Consider the following 21288-nt stretch of genomic DNA (forward strand, 5'->3'; position numbering starts at 1 on the left):
TTATTGCACACTACGAGTTCCTGTGCCTTTTAAACTGCTGGGTGAGGGGCAGAAATACAAGAGTTGCATTTCCACACATACCTTGGCTGGAGATGCAACTTCTGAATTTCTGCCTCTCACAAAGCTGTTAAAAGAACCTTTGTTGGGGGCAGCCGGATACACTTGCCCCAGGTCTTGGCGGGCTAAGCTGGGGGGCACCACCAGGGACCTGGTTGGCAGTGGGTCAGGGAGTGAAAGCGAAAATGGCAGCTGCAACCCAAAGGAGAAGCCTCTGCTGCATTCTTATTTTTTTAAAAAAATCATTTCTGCTTATGAATGTGCCTTTTTAAGTAGTGTAATCTAACCAATTCACATGTAGCATTATTAGGGAATATATGAAGTACCAATGGGAAACTTAATTAGGACCAGCTGCTTATATCTTCTTTTTTTGTTGCTGTCATAAATCCCCCTTATTTGAAATCCCCCTGCTGCTTTTATGGCAGGGTGATACACTAAATGGTTTCTCAGTTGCTTTCAGGCCAACCTTACAGGATTTGCTCCTCAAATATATCAATCCAGTGCCTTTTTTGTTAAACAAGAATGAAAACAGGGACATGTTATGGACAAGCATTTCTTTGAATATGGTCATTCCTCCTCAAAGTCTTCACCCTTGCTGCTAAGCTTATTTTTGATCGTTGTACCTACATAGAGAACTATAGAACTTGGGCTCAAAGAGGCCAAGTAGTCATTAGCTGCACTAGCAGTCTCAGAACAAGAACATCTGCACACAAAAGGCTTGCCAGACCTTAGCATAATGTGACTCAACAAGAGCAGGACTGACTAAAACAGTATTTGGAAAATGTACACACACCCATTTCTGAATTCAAATAAGATGCACACTTTTGTACTTGTGACAATAAATGTTTGTTTTGGTGGTGTAAGAAAGAATAAGGATGGCCTGCATCAAGGAAGCCCATCCCCTGTGTTCTTGCGGGAAGAACTGTTCTGAGTGTAACTCCTGGTGAAAAAAGGAAAGGCAGGCGGCACTGAGCAGCCTCCCCTGTGTACAGGTGCTATGGGTTCACAGGAACATCTGATTATGTAGTTTTATTTTTTTGATGACCCACTAACACTTCTCTCCCAGTAAATTATTGTGCCACAGTACATGGTTTGAGAATTACTAGCATGAGTAGTAATGCTCTTGCCATTAAGTAAGCCCCATTGGACTCAGTGGGGCTTTCTTCTGAATAGACGTGGATAGGATTCTGCTGTGAGGTGCCTGTAGAGTAGACTCCAAAGTACAAACTTGACTTGTTGGCTTTTGGGAAAGGCAGAAAATTTCCTAGGTCACTGCTTGATCTAAAACTGGGATGGAAAGCATTTTAAATGCAGTTATCTGTTTCAGGAGACTGATGATGATTATGTCTTCAAAAGTTAGTAGCTTCCACATACACTTATACAATTTCTGGCCGAAAAAATAATCAGTTAGAGTGTTATAAGAGTACAGTGGTACCTTGGGTTACATACGCTTCAGGTTACAGACTCCGCTAACACAGAAATATTACCTCAGTTTAAGAACTTTGCTTCAGGATGAGAACAGAAATTGTGCAGCGCAGCGGCAGCAGGAGGCCCATTAGCTAAAGTGGTGCTTCAGGTTAAGAACAGTTTCAGGTTAAGAACAGACCTCCAGAACGAATTAAGTATTTAACCCGAGGTACCACTGTACATACGGTCAAACGGTCAAACACTTGAGGAAAAAGGTTTGTTATGTATAGGGAAAAGCTGTTTTTGCACTCGATGACTTGAAACAGCTCTTCTCTATCTAAATAACCCCTAAATATCATCTAAGGAGCTTGCATGTGCTCATTGTGAATGAGCCTCTTAACCACGGTTAGTTTTGAAGACTGAATTGACCCTGTATGTATGAAAGATGAGAGCCACTTAAAATTCAGGTGGTGGAAATGTAGCTATTGAATTAGATTAATCTGTTGAGCATGTATTTTCCTGTTCAGATGAACACTTATAGTACTCTTTTATATCTAATTAAATGATTTGTTCTTTCTCCCCTGCTTGGACTGGTAACAAAGCAGCTTAGAACTTAGGGGGCGGGGGGCGGTACAACATCCCTGTTACACAAGTAGGTGGTTGACAGAGGGAGGAATAAATGCCTTTGAAGCAATAGCTGCAGCACTTGGCTCATCTTTCTAGAGGCTTCTTACCTGAAAAGTTGAGTTTTTTTGGGTTCTTTCATCTCTGCAATAGGTGTCACTGGTTTGTGGACGGACCTTCGGTCATTTAAAGTGTGTCTGTTTTTAGATGACCCAGCCAAAACTGTTTCCTCATTGTCACTATTATCAGTCACATACAGTGGTACCTCTAGTTGCGTTCACCTCCAGTTACGTATCCTTCGGGATACGTACACAGCAAACCCGGAAGTATTTTTCCGGGTTTCACCACATGCGCAGAAGCACTCTACATACTACGTGCATGCACAGAAGCGGCACCTCCGGTTGCAGATTCCTCGGGATGTGGCCTGACCTCCCGAATGGATCCTGTTCGCAGCCGGAGGTACCATTGTATAGTTTTATACCTCTGTAAAGTAGGCCTTTCAATTTCCCCTAAAGTAGGAGGGAGCTACTGGCACACTCGGGACCAAATTGCGACACTCCCAAAGTGGTGTAATGGGAACCCCAAAAGTGGTCTTGGACTTGCTTGCAAGCTCCTTTGGGGGAAGTTAGCTTTGAGGCTTTGACCTAAGTGCAGTGGCTGTGTTGATAATGGTTGGTGACTAGAGTCCTGCAGAGATCATCTGAAAAACGTGCATTAGGTGGTCATGAGCAGTAGGACTTAAAGCTCTGCTTATTAAACCTTCCAGGTGTTAATGCTTCCAAATGTTACAAGACATGGCTGGAGAAATCCTACAAATCTTATTATAACTCAACCCTCCGCTCTGATACCAAACTGGTTTTCTGGTTTAGCTGCTGCCACAGTGGGAATATGCGTGTGAGGCTATCCTGGCTTAATCAGTCTGGTTTGGCTTGCCTCTTGGTTCATATTCCATGTTCTGCTTTGATGTGGTGTAGCACCCATAATCCAGATCTACAAAGTAATGGCTTCCTTCAGCATGCTGTGGGAATCTGTGGAAGCTGCTGAACTGTGGGTTTTGAGATAGTTATTATTATTTATTGGATTTATACACCACCCTATACCCGGAGATTTCAGGGCGATTCACAAACGAAATCAAAATATATAAAATCAAATTAAAAACAATAGCCCAGTAAAAAACCCCAAAAACAGCCACATTCTAAAAGGGTATTGAATGTCAATTGGATCAACCAAAGACCTAATTAAAAGGGAATGTTTTTGCATGGTGCCTAAAGGTGTATAATGAAGGCACCAGGCGAACTTCCCTGGGGAGAGCATTCCACAGACGGGGAGCCACTGCAGAGAAGGCCCATTCTCGTGTTGCCACCCTCTGGACCTCTCGAGGAGGAGGCACACGAAGGAGGGCCTCAAGATGATGGTGGCAGGGTCCGGGTAGCTTCATATGGGAAGAGGCAGTCCTTGAGGTATTGCTGTCCTGAGCCGTTTAAGGCTTTATAGGTCAAAACCAGCACTTTGAATTGGGCCCAGAAAGCGATTTTTGTTCCTTACATGTTAGGGTAAGAGTTAAGGAAGATTCTGGAAGTGTTTTGATAAAAACAATATTTCGCATGTGTATAGTTTTTTTCTAGTTTTAATTGTATTAAAAGCACTTTTGGGTTGAAAGTGCTTTTTAGATGTTAAAGTCACCTTCTTTTTAAAATCCTTACAGCAGGTCCTGTAAGGTAGGTTTTATTATTCCAATTTTGTAGAGGGGAATGGAAAGAGAGGGGCATGCCTAAGTCTTTGTGAATGCATCGGAAAGGGCACATTTGAACCAAGGACTTCAGTTGCTGATGTGGATTGTAATATCACAACATGGGCATGCACGAGGCTCTTAAAGCATTGCTTCCATGGCTCCCACTATCTTGTGACCCTGGGTGTGGGCTGTGTGGATCTTCTTTGCCCTTCTGTTTCGGGTGTGTGTTGCTTGTTTGGTTTTGCTTCTTTCAGTAAACTGGAACCATCCACTCTTGATGGAGGCACCTGGTTTGCTTTGCCCTCAACTAGTGGTGCACAATGCGACCTAGATCTTGTGGTTAACTGTCTGGTGGAGGTGAGTTGGCTTGGGAAGGACCCTACTAAAGGTTTAGAGAAGAGCCTTCTAGCTTTATGGTTGTCTTTGTCTTGCCAGATCTGGGGCACAAGATACAGCACTGCAGCTGAAGAGTCTCTCTCTCTTTTCTCTTAATTCCACTTGGGGCAATGGGGGAAGGTGTCCAGGTTTTCTCCCACTCCCAGACATCATCTAAGGAGCCTGCATGTGCTCATTGTGAATGAGCCTCATAATTCTTAACCATGGTTTGTTTTGAAGACTGAATTGACTCTGTATGTATGAAACATCAGAGCCACTTAAATTCAGGTGGTGGAAATACAGTGGTACCTCGGGTTACATACGCTTCAGGTTACAGACTCTGCTAACCCAGAAATAGTACCTCGGGTTAAGAACTTTGCTTCAGGATGAGAACAGAAATCATGCTCCGAGCAGCAGGAGGCCCCATTAGCTAAAGTGGTGCTTCAGGTTAAGAATAGTTTCAGGTTAAGAACGGAGCTCCGGAACTTATTAAGTACTTAACCCAAGGTACCACTGTATAGCTATTAAATAAGATTAATCTGTTGAGTATGTATTTACCTGTTCAGATGAACACTTACAGTACTTTGTCATGGAGTACTTTCTTTTGCCACTGAGAAACATAGTATTTTCACTGCTGTCTCAGTAGGATCATTGCTCTTGTACTAATAACCAGTGAGCATCACATTTTTGAGTGCGTGAGCATTTGCAGTGCAGGAGATTTGTGAGATTCTCTGGCAACTGTGACATGAATGACAATTGTGTGTAAAACTTTCATTGTGTGCTAAACTGCAAAATGTGATTAGTCTGTGCTAAAATAGCTTTATGCTGCAGTCTGATTCTCTGTTTCGTTCCACTGCAATGCATGACCACACTATGCCGAGATTCCTTAATATCTAGTCCAGACTTATCCCTCTGGTTTCTGAAAAGATTACTTGCTGTAAGTATTAGCTGTAGATTTGCCAAGTAGGACTTAGAAGCACCTACATTTGACGTAGCATGGCTCAGCAGTCAGTGTGAAACACTGGAGCAGAGAAGTCTCGGTTGTGAAGCAGTGAGTGTTACATTGCAAGGATGTAGATTTTAGCTTAACATTAGAATTTCCTAATCTGAAGAGCCAGTCATCAGGCAACAAGCAACCCAGAGAAGTTGTAGCATAATGGTTTTATAGTTGCAGCCATGCAAAGATCTGTCTGGGGTGCTTCAATCATGTCATTGACTGTTTTCCTGTTTTAGAGGAAGTTAGACTCAAAGAATGACTTTCAGTCTTTGTTCTATAGAATCCTGGAATTCATTAGCAACTTATGCATGATTAATAAAAGGAAATTTATTCTGCCTTAGGTTCCACGATGAAAGAAAGGCAGGATATAAATATACTCAATGAACAAAACAAAATAAACTTCCCTGAGAAACAGGTTGTCTGTCAGTGCGTCGTGCAATGTACTACCACAAAGATGATTTGGGGGTAAAATTTCATACTGAGCAGTAGCAAAACCCAAGAGGCATGGCTCCACATGAAATATTCCTCCATCCCCAGAATCTTTTTCCCACAGACGGGTTCTGCAGCAGCTCCTTGGTGGCTTCCACAAGGATTTAAAGTTGTGAGAGAAGCTCTTATCTTGGGCCTAAAGCCAGCTTTTGCTACTTGCTTGGGTTTGCCAGCCATTAACAAACAGCTTGCACACTAGTAATAGAGAATGTTGTCTGGTTTGTGCACTTGGCTTGTGCAGGGCTGCAGTGAGGCTCAGTAGATTTTGCTGACACCCTGTGCTGACAAAGAGCACCCCCTTGGAAGACACCCCAGAATCATATGCAACACACAGAATTTCCATGGCAGGCATGCAGATTCATGTAGGGGGACATTTCGAACCAGTGTTCCATGGTGGCACATCAGATGTTCCTCCGTGGAAAGATATTTGTGGTGTGGGAAAGTGGGTGCAGTGTGGGTACAGGGAACTTATTTTAATTTTTATGCCTTCCTTTTTCCTGAAAACAAGGCCAATATATTATTTTAATCCATAATAACAAAACAGTGATTGAGAAGATCGACAGATCGCGTGCTAGAGGATTACTTTGCAGCTTAGGCAAAAAAAAAAGGGGGGATTGCAAAGAATGCTCAAGGTATATTGTCTTTCGTCTTTGCAACAGCCACCATTGTGCTAAATTAGACAGGAATTACAAGCTAAGAGTGTGCACATTGTGCTGTGTGGATAGTCCATAACTGTGTTATAACTAGTCAGTGCTGGTGCAATATTGTCAGGGCTTCTCACACAAGTGGTTCAATAAAGTCTTGATAAGGTGGAAAAATTGTGCCGAGGCAAAGTTGCAGAAGACCTGGTCGCCTCAGATAACTTGAGCAAATGAGTCGCGTCACATACTGCAGCCAGCCCTTCTTTCCCAATTCCTCACAAAACTGGAACACAGAGATACCCTCCTTCCCCCACACCACAAGAAGCTACAGATTGTGTGAAGCGCACACCTTTATTCCATGCAATTTAGTCTGTATAATTTGGGGTTCCAGCCTTGCAAGACGGAAGGAGTCGGAGCAGTGGTTTCTTTCTTCCCGTATATCCACTCAGGAGCTAGCTTGAAAGAGTGAGTTTCCCCAAGGTATATTGGTCAAAAGAGACCACGCAGAAGCAGACTGTGACCTTTGACCTTTGCACCCATCTCCCTTCAAGCCCTGCTCTTAGCAGTTGATCTGTAAAGTCCCATCAGTCGTGTTTCATTTCTTCCTCAGTGGCTTAAGCCCAGCTGATGACAGTGGGGGGAAAAAGAAGAAAAAGAAACAGAAGCGGAAGAAGGAAAAGTCGGATCAAGTTGATTCAGCCCAAGATCAGACAGTAAAGGTAAAAAGTAAAAATATTTTGCAACAGGTTGGTCATGTTGAACCATCCTCAGGTTCTCTTCCACTTCCTGAGCCTCCTGTTCTCTATACTGTGTTCTTTTTTGGGTACCCATAAAGTTAAATTAGGAAAGGCTGGGGATCTATGCAGTTCGGTGGGGACTGGTTGACCTATATTGTTGCATTTATATTTGTTCTGTTTTCAGTGCGGGTAGATGTGGAATGGTGGGGGTGGAGAGCAGTGTAGGCTTTGAATGTTCAGTGGTTTTAAGGGGCAGCAGGAGAATGTCCTCTCCAAAATTTTAAACTTTCAGGGAGGGGGGGAAGTAGGACGTGGTGGTCAGTTGACTCATTGTGCCTTTGGTGTATTTGCAGGTGACCTTGCCAGCAGAAAGAATGCAGGAGATTCAAAAGGCCATTGAGCTGTTCTCCGTAGGACAAGGACCTGCCAAGACAATGGAAGAAGCCACCAAACGCAGCTATCAGTTCTGGGACACACAGCCAGTTCCCAAATTAGGTACATAATCTTCTCCTTTCCTCTTTTTCTTCTATCTGTCAGGCTTTAAATAGTCTCAAAACATTGGAGAGATCTTTCCAGCCTGTTACTATGGCAATTAGGGCAATGGTTCAGAAATCCCCTACATCTTGTGCATTCCCCAAACCTCAAGAAACTGTGCAAATTGTGTGAGTGGTCAAGCTGTGTGATGTTTCAGTCCCAGAAATGGGATTGCAGGTAGGTTGGGGAATCAGGGAATGTGGGCCCTTGGAGCAATGCTGCAGACGGGATCTTACTAGTTCTCTTGGACAGAAGCATATGGGACCTGGAAGAATTGGGGGCCTGGAGGCTGGAGTTGCCCAGGAAACTATGCTAACACATGTGGAGGGCTAGGAAGGTCCCTTCAGTAATTATTTGTCATGCATGACAGCGATCCTCTCTCTTTTCCCACCCATTCTCAGGAGAAGTAGTGAACACTCACGGACCTGTTGAACCAGACAAGGACAACATCCGCCAGGAGCCCTACACTTTGCCTCAGGGTTTTATGTGGGATGCTCTGGACTTGGGGGATCGAGGTGTGGTGAGTAGGGATGCAGCGGAACTAACCATCCTAGAAGGTTCTCCTCTAAACCATCTCCACCAACCCTACCCCATTGCTACCATAGCGTCCAGTTGTTCCATCTCAGGATTCTGACCACTTGCATTTTAAGGCTTTCCACAGCTTCGCTAGATGATCCATATTTCTCTTCTTTCCCTGTCCATTCCGTGTTTGCCTTTTCTTCTGGCATCTTAATTTTGACCATGCCGCTGTTCCTCTTTCTTTCCTTCCCTTCGCCCAGAAATTCCTGCTGAAAACCAGCTAGGTTTTTGTGCGGGTAAAGATTGTCATAGGATTAATCTCATAGCTTTAAGCTTGGCTGGCTGGCTTGAGTCAACTGGATCTCTTCGTGCATCTCTGCATTGTTCTGCCTTGTCCACGTCTCTTCATTTTGCCCTTCTTTGTGCCATAGTTTTTCCATGTGGCCCAAAACCTTTCCTGCTGATCATGTAGAGCCTACCAGCACTTTAAGAGTCAATTTTTATTGACCCGTTTACCTTTAAAAAATGTTATTATTGATATAAACATTTACAGATATCATTTAAAACATGCGCACAATTTCATAACACTTTGGTTTTTTTGTAACATTGACCTGATCTTTTTATCTCTTAAAAACTAGCCCTCTGTTATTGGTTTGAGACTCAAGACTACACTCGTACGTAATGCTCAACCATGGTTTGATGTTACGTGGATGAGTTGTAGCAAGCCTGAGCAAAGCATTGGGCTTTGCAGTCTCCCCTCTCCTGCCACTATGCAACCAGGGAAAGGACTTGTACAGATATGGGTTTTGCTTTCCTGGAAGGTTAGCAACTTCCTGTCATATGAATCGGGAATCCTGGCTGAAAACAAACTGGCTAGTTAAACAAGCCGATTACATAACCCTTGTCTTGAAGTTGGATTGTTGTGAAACTTTGCAGGAGTTTGGTTTCGCTGTCAACAAGTTGCAGCTTGTTGTGTCACACAGACCAAGAATCGTAGCTTAAAACAAAATCTCTTCAAAGATCACCCCCCCCAGCTGCTAAATCACAGTTGATCATTGTGTGTGAACGCAGCCTTTTTGTCCCAGTCTCATTTTTTAAAAAAATGTTTGGTACATTGCAGCCAAGACACACCTGTGCCATTAAACTCTTAAACTCCTTCGTCATTGTGTAGCAATTTTTGTTGTGTCAGTACTTCGCAGGGTAGTTGTTAGGGAGATCCTTAAGATTCTTCTGCTGGTAGGTGATTGATAAGATATGGACTACAAGTAGAAGTTGAAGTCAGGTCTTTCCCAGTCTATGTCTAAAGCTATTTTAATGTGCTGCTAGTCTCCCCTGCAGTGGCTCTCTAATAATTCTCGCCACAAGTGTCCTTCCGGATAACTCTGTTCTCTTAAGAGGCAGCTTTGCTTCCTTAAGCAGATTATGCTTCTCTCTCTTGGTTTCTTCAGCTCAAAGAGCTGTACACTCTCCTGAATGAGAACTACGTGGAAGATGATGACAACATGTTCCGGTTTGATTATTCACCAGAGTTCCTCCTGTGGTGAGTTAAGGGTCCGTCTGAATTTCTCTGCGGTGGTCTCCATCTGTAAAAAATTAATACATAAAAATCAAAACTGACTCCTTATGCTGAAATAACTAAAATATTGACCCACGGGCTTGGGTTCATACTGGCCCAAGGTCTTGACTTGCCCAACATGGGTCACTACTACCCCATATGAAAATCCCCCTTTGCCAAGGGTCAGGGGGCACCTGCTAGCTCAATTGGCTAGAGCGTGGTTCTGATAACGCCAAGGTTGTGGGTTCGATCACCTGCATATTCCTGCCTTGCAAGGGGTTGGATGATGAGCCTCAGGGTCCCTTCCAGCTCTATGATTCTATGCCTGCTTCTGTTCTGATAGTTTCAGTTGGAAACAGTAGAAACAGGGAACATATGTAATGTGGGTACATATGTGTGGGATCAGCTGGAACTCATGGAGTCAATCGTTGTCAGCCACTGAGTCAAAATAGTGATAGATGAAGAGAGTTTCTCTCCAAAGGGCACACCGCCATACCAAGACAATTCTACAGCCACTGCAATTTATACAAATGCAGCATGCTTGGGTCATTTGTTCTACTGTGCTGGCATGCAGTCCGCCATCTCCTGGCCACCGGGAGCCTTGTTTTCCTCTTCCCCAGTTTTGAAATTTTACTGGGCATATATACTGCCAAGCCTATCCATAAAGCCATGAAACTTGCGGCTGGAAACTTTGACTTTTTTCATTGTGTGACGATCTGCCTTTACAGTCGTATCTCAGAAGTCGAATGGAATCCGTTCTGGAAGTCCGTTCGACTTCCAAAACATTCGGGAACCAAAGCGCGACTTACGTTTGGCTGCAGGAAGCTCCTGCAGCCAATCGGAAGCCCTGTCGGATGTTCGGCTTCCAAAAATAGTTCGCAAACTGTAACAGTCACTCTGGGTTTGCGGCGTTCAGGAGCCAAAACGTTCAGGAACTAAGCTGTTCGAAAACCAGGGCATGACTGTATACCACGGTAGAGGGGACCTGTGACCCTCGAGATGTTGCTGGACTCTTAATACCCATCACAGAATTATAGAGTTGCAGAGTTGGAAAGGATCACGTGGATCATCTACTCCAATGCAGGAAACTTTTGCCCACCATAGGGCTCAAAACCACAACCTGAGATAAATCTTCCGACCGAGCTATATCTGACCATTGGCGACGCTGGTGGGACTGATGGGAGTTGGAGTCCCACAGCATCTCAAGGGCCACAGTTTCCCCATCACCTGCTTTATACTGCCATGCTAAGTGTATCTGCCATTTCAGTATTACCTGCCTGGACTGCAGGGCCTCTTGAAGAGGTTTCCCCCGGGCTTATTACTTGGCAAAGCGCTCTGCGCTTCAGTAGCGATCTCATGTGGGCTTTTGGATCAAGATGTCTTTGACGAGACCCTGTGTTTCTTTCAGGGCTTTGCGTCCTCCAGGCTGGCTGCCCCAGTGGCACTGTGGTGTGAGAGTCATTTCCAGCAAGAAGCTGGTTGGCTTCATCAGTGCTATCCCGGCTGCTATACACATATATGACACGTAAGTCAAGCCACACACTTCTATCTCTTGACTTTGGATGCCCTTTGTGGATCAAAGAAAAGGTTTCAATTTGAGCTGGAGCCATTTTTCACTGTTTCCGCTCTGTAACCTTTCAGATGTGCAGGGGACCTTTGGGCGTGTGCAGAGTGCTTTTTTAATTTTGTGCTGCAAAAAAGTCGCGTGGAACAAGTCAACCAGGCTTGAATCCCAACACCTCTCATGTTACAAGTTACGTAGTGGCTGGGATCTTCTGGGGCTCTGCAGGCCTTTATAATAACAGGATGTGGGTGAGGTAGAATATTGACTGAATAGTATTGCCTGAAAACAGCCCAGTAAATTGGTGTATGCACAGAGAAACAGTGTGTGGGTGATGACAGGGACTTCAGCGTGGATGTGAGACTTAATAAATCCAGCTAAAACGGAGGATTTGCAGAAGAGCTGAGGGAACTCCAAAAAATGTATTTGTGAAAAATTGTGTTATGTGTTTTTATATTTTTGTATTGTAAAATGAATATTTTTTTTTTTTTTAAAAAGAGACTTAATAAATCCAGGACGGTCTTTCCTGCTCTCCTTCAGATCGCTTTTCAAAATGTGACAGAGAAACTGTTCTTCAGAGTTGTTGTCTTTCTCTTCCTCTGAAGGGAAAAGAAGATGGTAGAAATAAACTTCCTTTGTGTGCACAAGAAACTGCGTTCCAAGCGGGTGGCCCCTGTGCTGATCCGGGAGATCACCCGACGGGTCCACTTGGAGGGGATTTTCCAGGCTGTTTACACTGCCGGTGTGGTACTGCCAAAGCCTGTTGGTACCTGTAGGTGAGTGTCCTTTCATTTCATATATTGAATTTATATACCGCCCTATACCCAGAGGTCTCAGGGCGGTTCACAAAAAAGATCACAGTATGGGATGTTGATTAGGTCAAGCAAAGGCCTGGTTAAAAAGGAACGTTTTTGTCTGGCGCCTAAAGGTGTATATAATGAAGGCGCCAGGCAAACTTCCCTGGGGAGAGCATTCCACAGACGGGGAGCCACTGCAGAGAAGGCCCTGTTCTCGTGTTGCCACCCTCCGGACCTCTCAAGGAGGAGGCACACGAAGGAGGGCCTTAAATGATGGTTGCAGGGTCAGGGTAGGTCCATATGGTAAGAGGCGGTCCTTGAGCTATTCCGGTCCTAAGTTGTATAAGTATTTATAGGTCAAAACCAGCACTTTGAATTGGGCCTGGAAACTAATTGGTAGCCAGTGTAGTCGAACCAGGATCAGTGTAATATGCTCAAATCGTGATGTTCTGGTGAGCAACCTGGCTGCTGAATTCTGCACCAGCTGAAGTTTCCAAACCGTCTTCAGAGGCAGCCCTATGTATAACGCATTGCAGTAATCTAACCTTGAGGTTACCAGAACATGGACAACAGTAGTTAAGCTATCCCTGTCCAAATGGGGCATAGCTGGGCCACCAGCCGAAGCTGATGGAAGGCACTCTGGGCCACTGAGGCCACCTGAACCTCAAGTGTCAAGGTGTCTTACCTCGGCTTTACTTTTTTCTCCTCAAAGGTGGCTTCTGAGTTCCACAGTTCTTTCTCTCATGTCAGCTCTCCAGTAGCATCCTGTCTTTTGCCAAACCTGTCAAATGCACTGTGGCGTTTGCCTCCTAGGATGGGTCATAAGGAAAGGGTTAAAATGGGTGTGATGTGATTGGCCAGTGAGAATGCAAGAGGGGAATAAAAGTTAGAGTGGGAGGTTTTGAGTCAGTTGAATTGAGAGTTGAGGCTTGGGAGTTGAAGAAGGAAGAGGGAGGTTTAGGTGTGGGTTAGTAGAGTTGTATTGTGAGAGAGTGAGAGAAATTGTGAGGTGGAGTCAGATAGATAGTTGGAATAATCAGTTTGGAGTTGTTAGGAACTAAGAATAAGAAACTGCCAAGTAAAATTAACTGTAACCATAAGCTTGTTCCTGCATTTAAAAATAAACTTGATTATTTATGTTAACAACTGACTGGACTCCGTGTGTCCCCGTGAGATACGGGGTGGTGGCAGTGGAAAAAGCAATCATAGTGGCGGCACAGGGTCAATAGACCGTCAAACGTCCGGGGGCCCTGTGTGTGATCGCCACACGAACCTTCAAGTCTCCTCTTTCCATGATACTCATGCTGCAGCTGTGATAGGCAAGGGAGATCCTAGAAGTATCACCACTGCCCAGAGAGCAGGGCTCCATCTCTAACCCCTGACTGACTGGATAACAGGGGCAAGAGGGATGCCGGGAAATAAATAATAGGGCTTTCCTGAAAGGAGGGTTTCAGCCATTGTTCTGGCAAGATGATTGATTGATTGATTGATGGATTGATTGTGTGTGTGTGTGTACCTTTCTGGGCCTAGGAGTAAAACGTACCTCCACTTTTAGGTGATACTGAGTTAGGCCTCAAGTTACTAAGGCTTCCGTGGAGGAATGATGGGATCCGAGTGGGATGTCTAACCAGGAAGGCTCCTCTTTCCGGCAGGTACTGGCACCGGTCCCTGAATCCGCGCAAGCTGATTGAAGTAAAGTTTTCCCACCTGAGCAGGAACATGACTATGCAACGCACCATGAAGCTCTATCGGCTTCCGGAGGTCTGTGATGGGCAGGGCAGTAACCTCAGTGGGGCCTTTGTGTAAGAATCTTTCAAGCTGAGATTGTATATTTGCCACACTTTTCCTCATGCGAGTGAGGCAAGGAGTTTCAGAGCATGCGGGGACCCCGACCTTTCCGCACTATTTCCCCACGCCTCTCAAGTTCCGTGTACAGTCATACCTTGGTTCTCGAATTTAATCCGTTCCAGGAGTCTGTTCGACTCGCGAAAGCGTTTGAAAACCAAGGCACGGCTTCCGATCGGCTGCAGGAGCTTCCTGCAGTCAAGCGGAAGCTGGGTCAGACGTTCTGCTTCCAAAAAACGTTCGCAAACTGGAGCACTTCCAGGTTTGTGGTGTTCGGGAGCCAAAGCGTACAAGTACCAAGGCGTTCGAGAAGCAAGGTATGACTGTACAAAACTTCACTCTGGGCCCAAACCAGATTGCATTTAAATGAGGAGTGCCTTGTGAGCTGAAGCCTGAGCTTGTACCCCTTGAGGTCAGGAAAGATTTCCTTCTCACCCCGATCGCATCTCAGCATTAGTTTTTCTTAGGTTCTCCCCCGCCCCATTCTCCTTCCTCAGTATCACCGGAGATTATTCTGCATCTAGAGCAGCAATCCCAAACCTTGCCAAGGGCACACCGGAGTCCCGCGAGAGAACTGCTCACGAGCCGCAAAGAAATAATTACAGGCACCTCTGAGCCCAGCTCATCCATCTGCAGAGAAGATTGCCAGCTGCATCTCTGCGCAAGGTGTAGTCTTGGCCTTGCCTCTTCCTAATCATTCTCTTCCATGGCGTACAGCTTCTGGGTCTTGGCCAGCATGACTAAGCCACTTCTGGCAAACCAGAGCAGCGCATGGAAACGCTGTTTACCTTTCCGCCAGAGCAGTTCCTATTTATCTACTTGCACTTCATGCTTTTGAAGTGTTAGGTTGGCAGGAGCAGGGACCGAGCAACGGGAGCTCACCCCATTGCGGGGATTCGAACCGCCGACCTTCTGATTGGCAAGTCCTAGGCTCTGTGGTTTAACCCACAGCGCCACCCGCGTTTCTTCTCTCTTATACCCTAAAGCTAAAGCTTGCACATGGAGGATGGCACCCTTAATTTCAGAATAGTTGGGGGGTGGAATGTTGACCCATTTGACAAACCACAGAAGGGCAAGTAATGAATAGACAAATGATTTTTTTAAAAAGAACATTGGTCATTTATTATATTCTGGAATGGCAAATTTCCAGACAATATTCAACCATATGATCCTTTTGCTGTGCTATAGTGTAACATATATGTATATTCCTTTAACAAGATAATAATTAATAAAAAGGTGCTTTCTGGGTGGGGGACGGGACACAAAGAAAAGGCTTCTTTGTAGAGTATAAGGGTGAACTGCCCTTTTTTTAATTCGGGAGAAAAATTAACATCAGCCACCAGAAATGTTGGAAATGCAGATCAAGAGCCAAGATGGTGGGTGATAAAGTGATTATGTGCTCCCTCCCCCACCAACATTTTTTAGGATTTTTTCCCAGCATCAGATTGGCTAGAGTGGGGGTGCTTCCCTTTTCCCTCACTTGGAGTACATGTCTTGTTTGCTTGAGACACTAGCTCCAGATGCACCTGCTTTCTCTCCTCATTCTCCTACTATAATGTGAATTTTATTTAGGTTGCCTGGTAAGGAGCTAGAAGATGGGTGGCCCTACCCTTGGACGGGTATTTAGACAGCCTTTGACCCTTTCCTGATTCTCTGGCTGTAAATATTCTGATTCCAGAGTCGATCAAATCTGGTCTGTTGTGTCAAAGTGTATTTGCTTGAAGTCAGGACGTAAAGAGGGTTCACCTTTTTAAATTGGGAGAGCATCAGGTCTCTGTAAGTTGAGCTCAGCTCTGTGCTGGTGTTTCCGGCTGCCATGTGGAGTTGCTGGGCAAGCGGCCATCTCCCAAGTTCAAGGCTGTTCCCTGTGCTGATTGGGTGATTTTTGCTACAGGTCCCTCCCCCCCCCTTTTTTTTTAAAAAACTGAGATGTAATAGAGGGAAATCCTTCAAATTGCGAGTGGCCCTGGCACACGGGTGATTGGGCACTGCTTGGTAACAGTCGCTGGGTGGCAACCGTGCCATGTGAACCACCTTAAATAGTTGAGGCACATCTTTTGAGAATACCCATCATACCACAATTGCAACAGTGATTTCCAGAAAAAGAAGTTCCAGTGGGACTCTGGGCAACTCCGCACTAGCACCATTTTGGGTTGTCGTAGTGCCCATTACTTCTCCGTGCCAGTGGGCAGCAAACTAGCACAGAATCTGATCTGGTAAGTGCGTCCAGAGGAGTTGTTTTTCTCCCCAATGCCCTTAAATGCACTTGGTCCCCCAAGAAAGCCTTATGTGGCTGCTTCCTAATTCTCTGGATCTCATGCATACACCCCCCAAAATTGTCCTTATCTAGCCACTTCCCTTCTGTGCCTGGGCAATAGGATTAGCTCAATATAATACTCCTTTCCGTCTGAGCCACCTCAGGGCCAACACAAAAGTGCTTCCACTGGCCAGGACTGCAATCTCCAGCCGCAGGAATGTGCATGCAGAAGGGTCATCCATGTAGCTTTGAGGACCCTGCACATAGGTTTGCTTGGCACAGAAGCTGCGCAGCACAGGCGCTGCATTGCACAGTTGCCACAGCAGGAGGAGCCAGAGAACAGGGCTGTGCAGTCTCAGATAAGATTTCTCTGCTGGGCTCAACTTGGAGTGAAGGTGCCCAGCAGCGCCTCATCGCAGAAGGAGAGCAAAACAACAACCCCGAACAAGTTTTAGAACAAATTGCTTAGAAAATGTTGGAGAAGGACGTGGTAGTAAAGGGCACCTGTGGATCTAGTTTATCCGGGTTCAAGCTTTCTCCCTTCCCTAGAGATTGAACACTGGGCATCTTGGCGGTATTCAGCTAAGCTTCCATCAGCGTAGACCCCTCAAAATTAATGAGCACGACTCAAGTTAGGTCCATTCATTTCAGTGGTTGTCCTTGCAGTAAAACTTGGTTGAAAACCACACTTGTCACTGAGCCACAGCCCATCCTCCAGCAGTCCTGAGGGTACGGTCTGCAAACCGCCAGTCTAGCTGTGAAGCCCTTCCTTCACTGTCAGCCAGGATCTCTGTCCCCAAATGCCTTTCTAAGCAAAGCCTTTTCCTCTGACTCTTCCCCCAGACTCCAAAGACCCCAGGGCTGCGGCCGATGGAGCAGAGAGACATCCCTGCTGTGCACAAACTTCTGGCTGAGTATCTGAAGCTGTTCAACTTGACCCCTGTCATGAATGAGGAGGAGGTGGAGCACTGGTTTCTACCCCAGCCCAACATCATAGACACATTTGTAGTTGAGGTGAGGAGCGCTTTCTTCCCTGTCGCTTCACTGCCAGTGAGCAGAGGGCAGGGAGAAGGGGTTTGGGAGTTCTGCAGAGTCTGTCTCCCCTGTCCTGCGGAATATGAAGTAGGACAAATTGCATGCAGGTGGGCAGATTTAGATAACTGGATGCACAATAACAATATAAAAAATCGGTGTCACATCTTATGACCTAACTCCACAGACAGAATCAAGATCCTTAAATACATTCGTACCTTGGAAGTCGAATGCCTTGCCAGTTGAACATTTTGGCTCCCGAACATTGCAAACCCGGAAGTGGTTGTTCTGGTTTGCAAACGTTCTTTGGAACCCGAACGTCTGTTGCGGCTTCCAATTGGCTGCAGGAGCTTTCTGCAGCCAATCGGAAGCCGCGCCTTGGTTTTGGAAGTTGAACGGACTTCCAGAACGGATTCTGTTCAACTTCCAATGTACCACTGTACATGTTTTTAAGTATAGAAAAGCCATACTCCTTTGGGATAAAAACAGCCCTGAACATCTGTGTGAAGTGAATATATGAAGGGCATTGCTGTACTTGCAGTCAATTTTAACAGATTTTTCACGCATTCAAGCTGAATAAGGTGTTATGATGGATTTTGTTCTTGTAGACTGCTGGTGGGAGGGAATGTCAATTTTAATGCTCCCCCACATAGAAGAATATCCTTGTAAATCACGGGCTCCCAAACTTGTTTCCCCATAGACAACTTGAAAATTGCTGAGGGGCAGTTAATGATTTTTCTTCCTGTTCCAGCAGTTGCAATGTGCTAGATGCTGCGTGATTTTTAATTGTATTTTTATTGCTTCGTTTATGTCTTATGTATTTGATTGTATAGGCAACCCCCCCATTTACACGTGTTTAGTATGTGTGAGACCGCACACACATGTATTTTCCAAACCTAGAAGTGACCCAAAAATGTCACGAGAAGAGGCAGGGCAGGGGGCAGAACATGGTGTTTGCCGGCCTTTTCAATAGTGTTTCAAATATACGTCATTTCACTTAAATGTGCAATGCCTGTGTAAATGGGGGTGTGCCTGTATTACACTTTGAACTCCACAGAATTCACATTGTAATACAGTAAATTGCAATATAAGAAACAAAAGAAGCAATAAAAACACAATTAAAAACCAGCACCAATATTCCATGCGCTGTCTTCAGCCACAAATCCACAGGCCTGCTGCAGGCCCCCTGAATGAAGCTTATGGACCACCGGTTTGGGACTGCTGCTGTAAATTCAAAAGCAACAAGTATTCCCACATCAGTGGAGAGGTTCTAGCTCAGCCCATTCCTTGCTGTACTAGGTTTCTGCATGGCTTTCCCCCACCCGCAGTCCGAAGTTCTGTCCATTAAGAGCCATTGCCATCTTAATTCCCAATCCATTTTGTTTCTTTTCTAAACCAGAATAATATCGCACCCTATTTTTCGCTCCATAAGACGCACCTTTTTCCTCCTAACAAGGGGAAATGTCTGTGCGTCTTATGGGGCGAATGCACTGGATGGCAGAGGGATCCCTCGGCTGCCGCTGCAGTCGCAAGCTGAGGGATGCTCCGCAGCTGGAGCCATGGCTCCTGTCCGTCATGTAAAGCCAGCAGAGCAGGAGCCGCTGACATGGTCTGCGCAGTTCTTGCTTTTCTTGCTTTAAAGCAAGAGCCACGCAGAGCTTGTCAGCGGCTCTTGCTGGCTTTATAGCGAGGCGGGAGGAGGGATGGGCAAACCAAGTGAGAGCTGCGCAAAGCGGGACAGAAGCCATGTAAGCGGCTCTCGCTTTGCTTGCTTTAAAACAAGAAAAGCGAGAGCAGCTTACACGCCCTGCACAGAATATATTTTTCTTGTTTTCCTCCTCTAAAAACTAGGTGCATCTTATGGAGCGAAAAATACGGTAATTGGAGAGAAGGGAGGAATCAGATCTTCTTGCCCCGCTAAGTTGGAGAGGGCAGGCCCGATGGCAGATGAAGCCAACTTGCTTCCCCCACAGCTGAAGACTGACAGAGTCTGGGGGATTTCATTCTAAAATGTATCTCACTGTTTACTTCAGAACACCGATGGGGAGGTGACCGACTTCCTGAGTTTCTACACCCTGCCCTCCACTATTATGAATCACCCAACCCACAAGAGCTTGAAGGCGGCCTATTCATTCTACAATGTCCACACCAAGACACCACTTCTCGACCTCATGAACGATGCCCTTATATTGGCCAAGATGGTAAGCTGCGCTCTTTAGGTTACGTTATTTGCTTAATGTAACATTCGGGGAAACGTGCTAAAAACAATCTTGTTTATCAGAGCCCAATATATATGTGTTAAGGAGACCCGAGGAGCAGTACAGAATTGATAGTTCTGAATATCTGAGTTATGGGGTTTTTTTAAAGCAACGCTCTCATGGCACTTGAGTGGGAAAAACTGGCCTATTTTTTCTGGATCTTAAGGAATTACAAAGCATACAAATAAGCCCAATGTCTCTCCCTGCCGTACCTCTTTGTGCAGAGGGGCTTCGATGTTTTCAATGCACTGGATCTCATGGAGAACAAGACCTTCCTGGAGAAGCTGAAATTCGGGATTGGAGATGGAAATCTGCAGTATTATCTCTACAATTGGAAATGCCCCAGCATGGGGCCAGAGAAGGTAGGTGACCATTGCTGTAGAGCAGGGATGTCCAACTCCTAAGAGACTGCGATCTACTCTCAGGAAAAAAAGCAGGCAGTGATCTACCCCGTTTGGGGGAGTTCAGGTCATATTTGTTGACCTTTTTTGAGAGTCCTGTTTTTTAGGGGTTCTGGTCTAAGTTGTTGACTTTGTTTAGGGAGGAGAGTCCCGTTATTTTGGAGTTCAGGTCAAAGTTGTTGACACTCCCGTTTTTGGAGAGAGAAGGAACAAATTTTAGTAAAGGGGAATGGGGGGAAAACACTCACCTAAAAATCGCAAAGGAAACAATCTGCCTCTCTGCGAAAACTCCAGCAATCATGCGCAAATGGAGGATAGGGATATGCCCGGGGGTCTCAGGGCGGTTCACAGAATAAAATCAAGATATAAAACCACAAAATACCTAATAAAAATAACAACCCAATAGCTGCCCCCCAAACAAAAAAACACATTTGGTTGATGTAAATTGGACCAACCAAAGGCCTGGTTAAAAAGGAACATTTTTGCCTGGCGCCTAAAAGTGTATAGTGAAGGCACCAGGTGAACTTCCCTGGGGAGAGCATTCCACAGACGGGGAGCCACTGCAGAGAAGGCCCCGTTCTCGTGTTGCCACCCTCCGGACCTCTCGAGGAGGAGGCACACGAAGGAGGGCCTCAGAAGATGATCTCAGGGACTGTGTAGGTTCATATGGAAAGAGGCGGTCCTTGAGGTATTGCAGTCCAGGGCCGTTTAAGGCTTTATAGGTCAAAACTAACACTTTGAATTTGATAGCCAGTGCAGTCGAACCAGGATCAGTGTAATACGCTCAAACCAGCTTGAGCAACCTGGCCGCTGAATTCTGCACTAGCTGAAGTTCCTGAACCGTCTTCAGAGGCAGCCCTACGTATAACGCTTTGCAGTGTACAGATGCATCTATGCGCTTCTTGGCCCTTGCCGCTGTAACTGTTTTTTTTTTTATAATAAATTTTTATTGGTTTTACAACATATATTAAAACACAAAACAACTAACAATTAACAACATAACACATAAACAAACAAACATGTAAACACATATAATTTCTTAAACTCTCTTTCTTAAACCTTGTTTCAACGACTTCCCCATACCTCCCTTTTCTGCATCCCTGTTTTAAATTTTCCCAGCAACCCCTAATTTCAATACTTGTAATTCAATTTCTAATCTTTTTCCTCTTACCCAATTATTTATCACTGCAATTCTGTTTTACATTACCCATGACATTTTAGCACTCATTAATTTTACAACAGTTCTTAAGATAAACTTTAAATTTCTTCCAATCTTCTTCCACCGTCTCTTTCCCTTGGTCACGGATTCTGCCAGTCATCTCAGCCAGTCCCATATAATCAATCACTTTCGTCTGCCACTCTTCCAGCGTGGGTAGTTCTTGTGTCTTCCAATACTTTGCTAAAAGAACTCTTGCTGCTGTTGTAGCATACATAAAAAACGTCCTATCTTTCCTTGACACCAATTGGCCC

The 21288-nt window shown here is 45.2% G+C and overlaps 2 protein-coding genes and 1 long non-coding RNA gene across 4 annotated transcripts in view; 1 reads left to right on the forward strand and 2 right to left on the reverse strand.

The window, feature by feature from the left end:
* Positions 1-7190, reverse strand: part of DCAKD (dephospho-CoA kinase domain containing) — a 25778-nt gene extending 18588 nt beyond the window's left edge. Inside the window, exon 1 of the mRNA XM_083583586.1 lies at positions 7186-7190. The gene's annotated coding sequence lies outside the window, so the exon portion shown is untranslated. The remainder of the gene's footprint in view (positions 1-7185) is intronic.
* Positions 1-21288, forward strand: part of NMT1 (N-myristoyltransferase 1) — a 27066-nt gene that overhangs the window by 700 nt on the left and 5078 nt on the right. For both annotated transcript variants that reach the window (XR_014541023.1, XM_083583187.1), the window contains exons 2-11: positions 6933-7041; positions 7413-7554; positions 7995-8113; positions 9561-9652; positions 11076-11192; positions 11834-12004; positions 13678-13786; positions 16971-17141; positions 19193-19360; positions 19642-19779. Coding sequence is in view for 1 of the 2 variants with exons in the window: in XM_083583187.1 (XP_083439313.1) it covers positions 6933-7041; positions 7413-7554; positions 7995-8113; positions 9561-9652; positions 11076-11192; positions 11834-12004; positions 13678-13786; positions 16971-17141; positions 19193-19360; positions 19642-19779 (1336 nt within the window). In the remaining variant the exon portion in view is untranslated. The remainder of the gene's footprint in view (positions 1-6932; positions 7042-7412; positions 7555-7994; positions 8114-9560; positions 9653-11075; positions 11193-11833; positions 12005-13677; positions 13787-16970; positions 17142-19192; positions 19361-19641; positions 19780-21288) is intronic.
* On the reverse strand, positions 7186-13671 carry LOC310748244. Its single transcript, XR_014541242.1, has 3 exons — positions 12711-13671; positions 10941-11827; positions 7186-9695 (listed from the first exon to the last, which is right to left on the reverse strand). It is a non-coding gene; the product is annotated as an uncharacterized lncRNA (long non-coding RNA).

This window comes from Podarcis filfolensis (assembly GCF_964270895.1).
Source record: "Podarcis filfolensis genome assembly, chromosome: 13".
NCBI lineage: Eukaryota > Metazoa > Chordata > Lepidosauria > Squamata > Lacertidae > Podarcis > Podarcis filfolensis.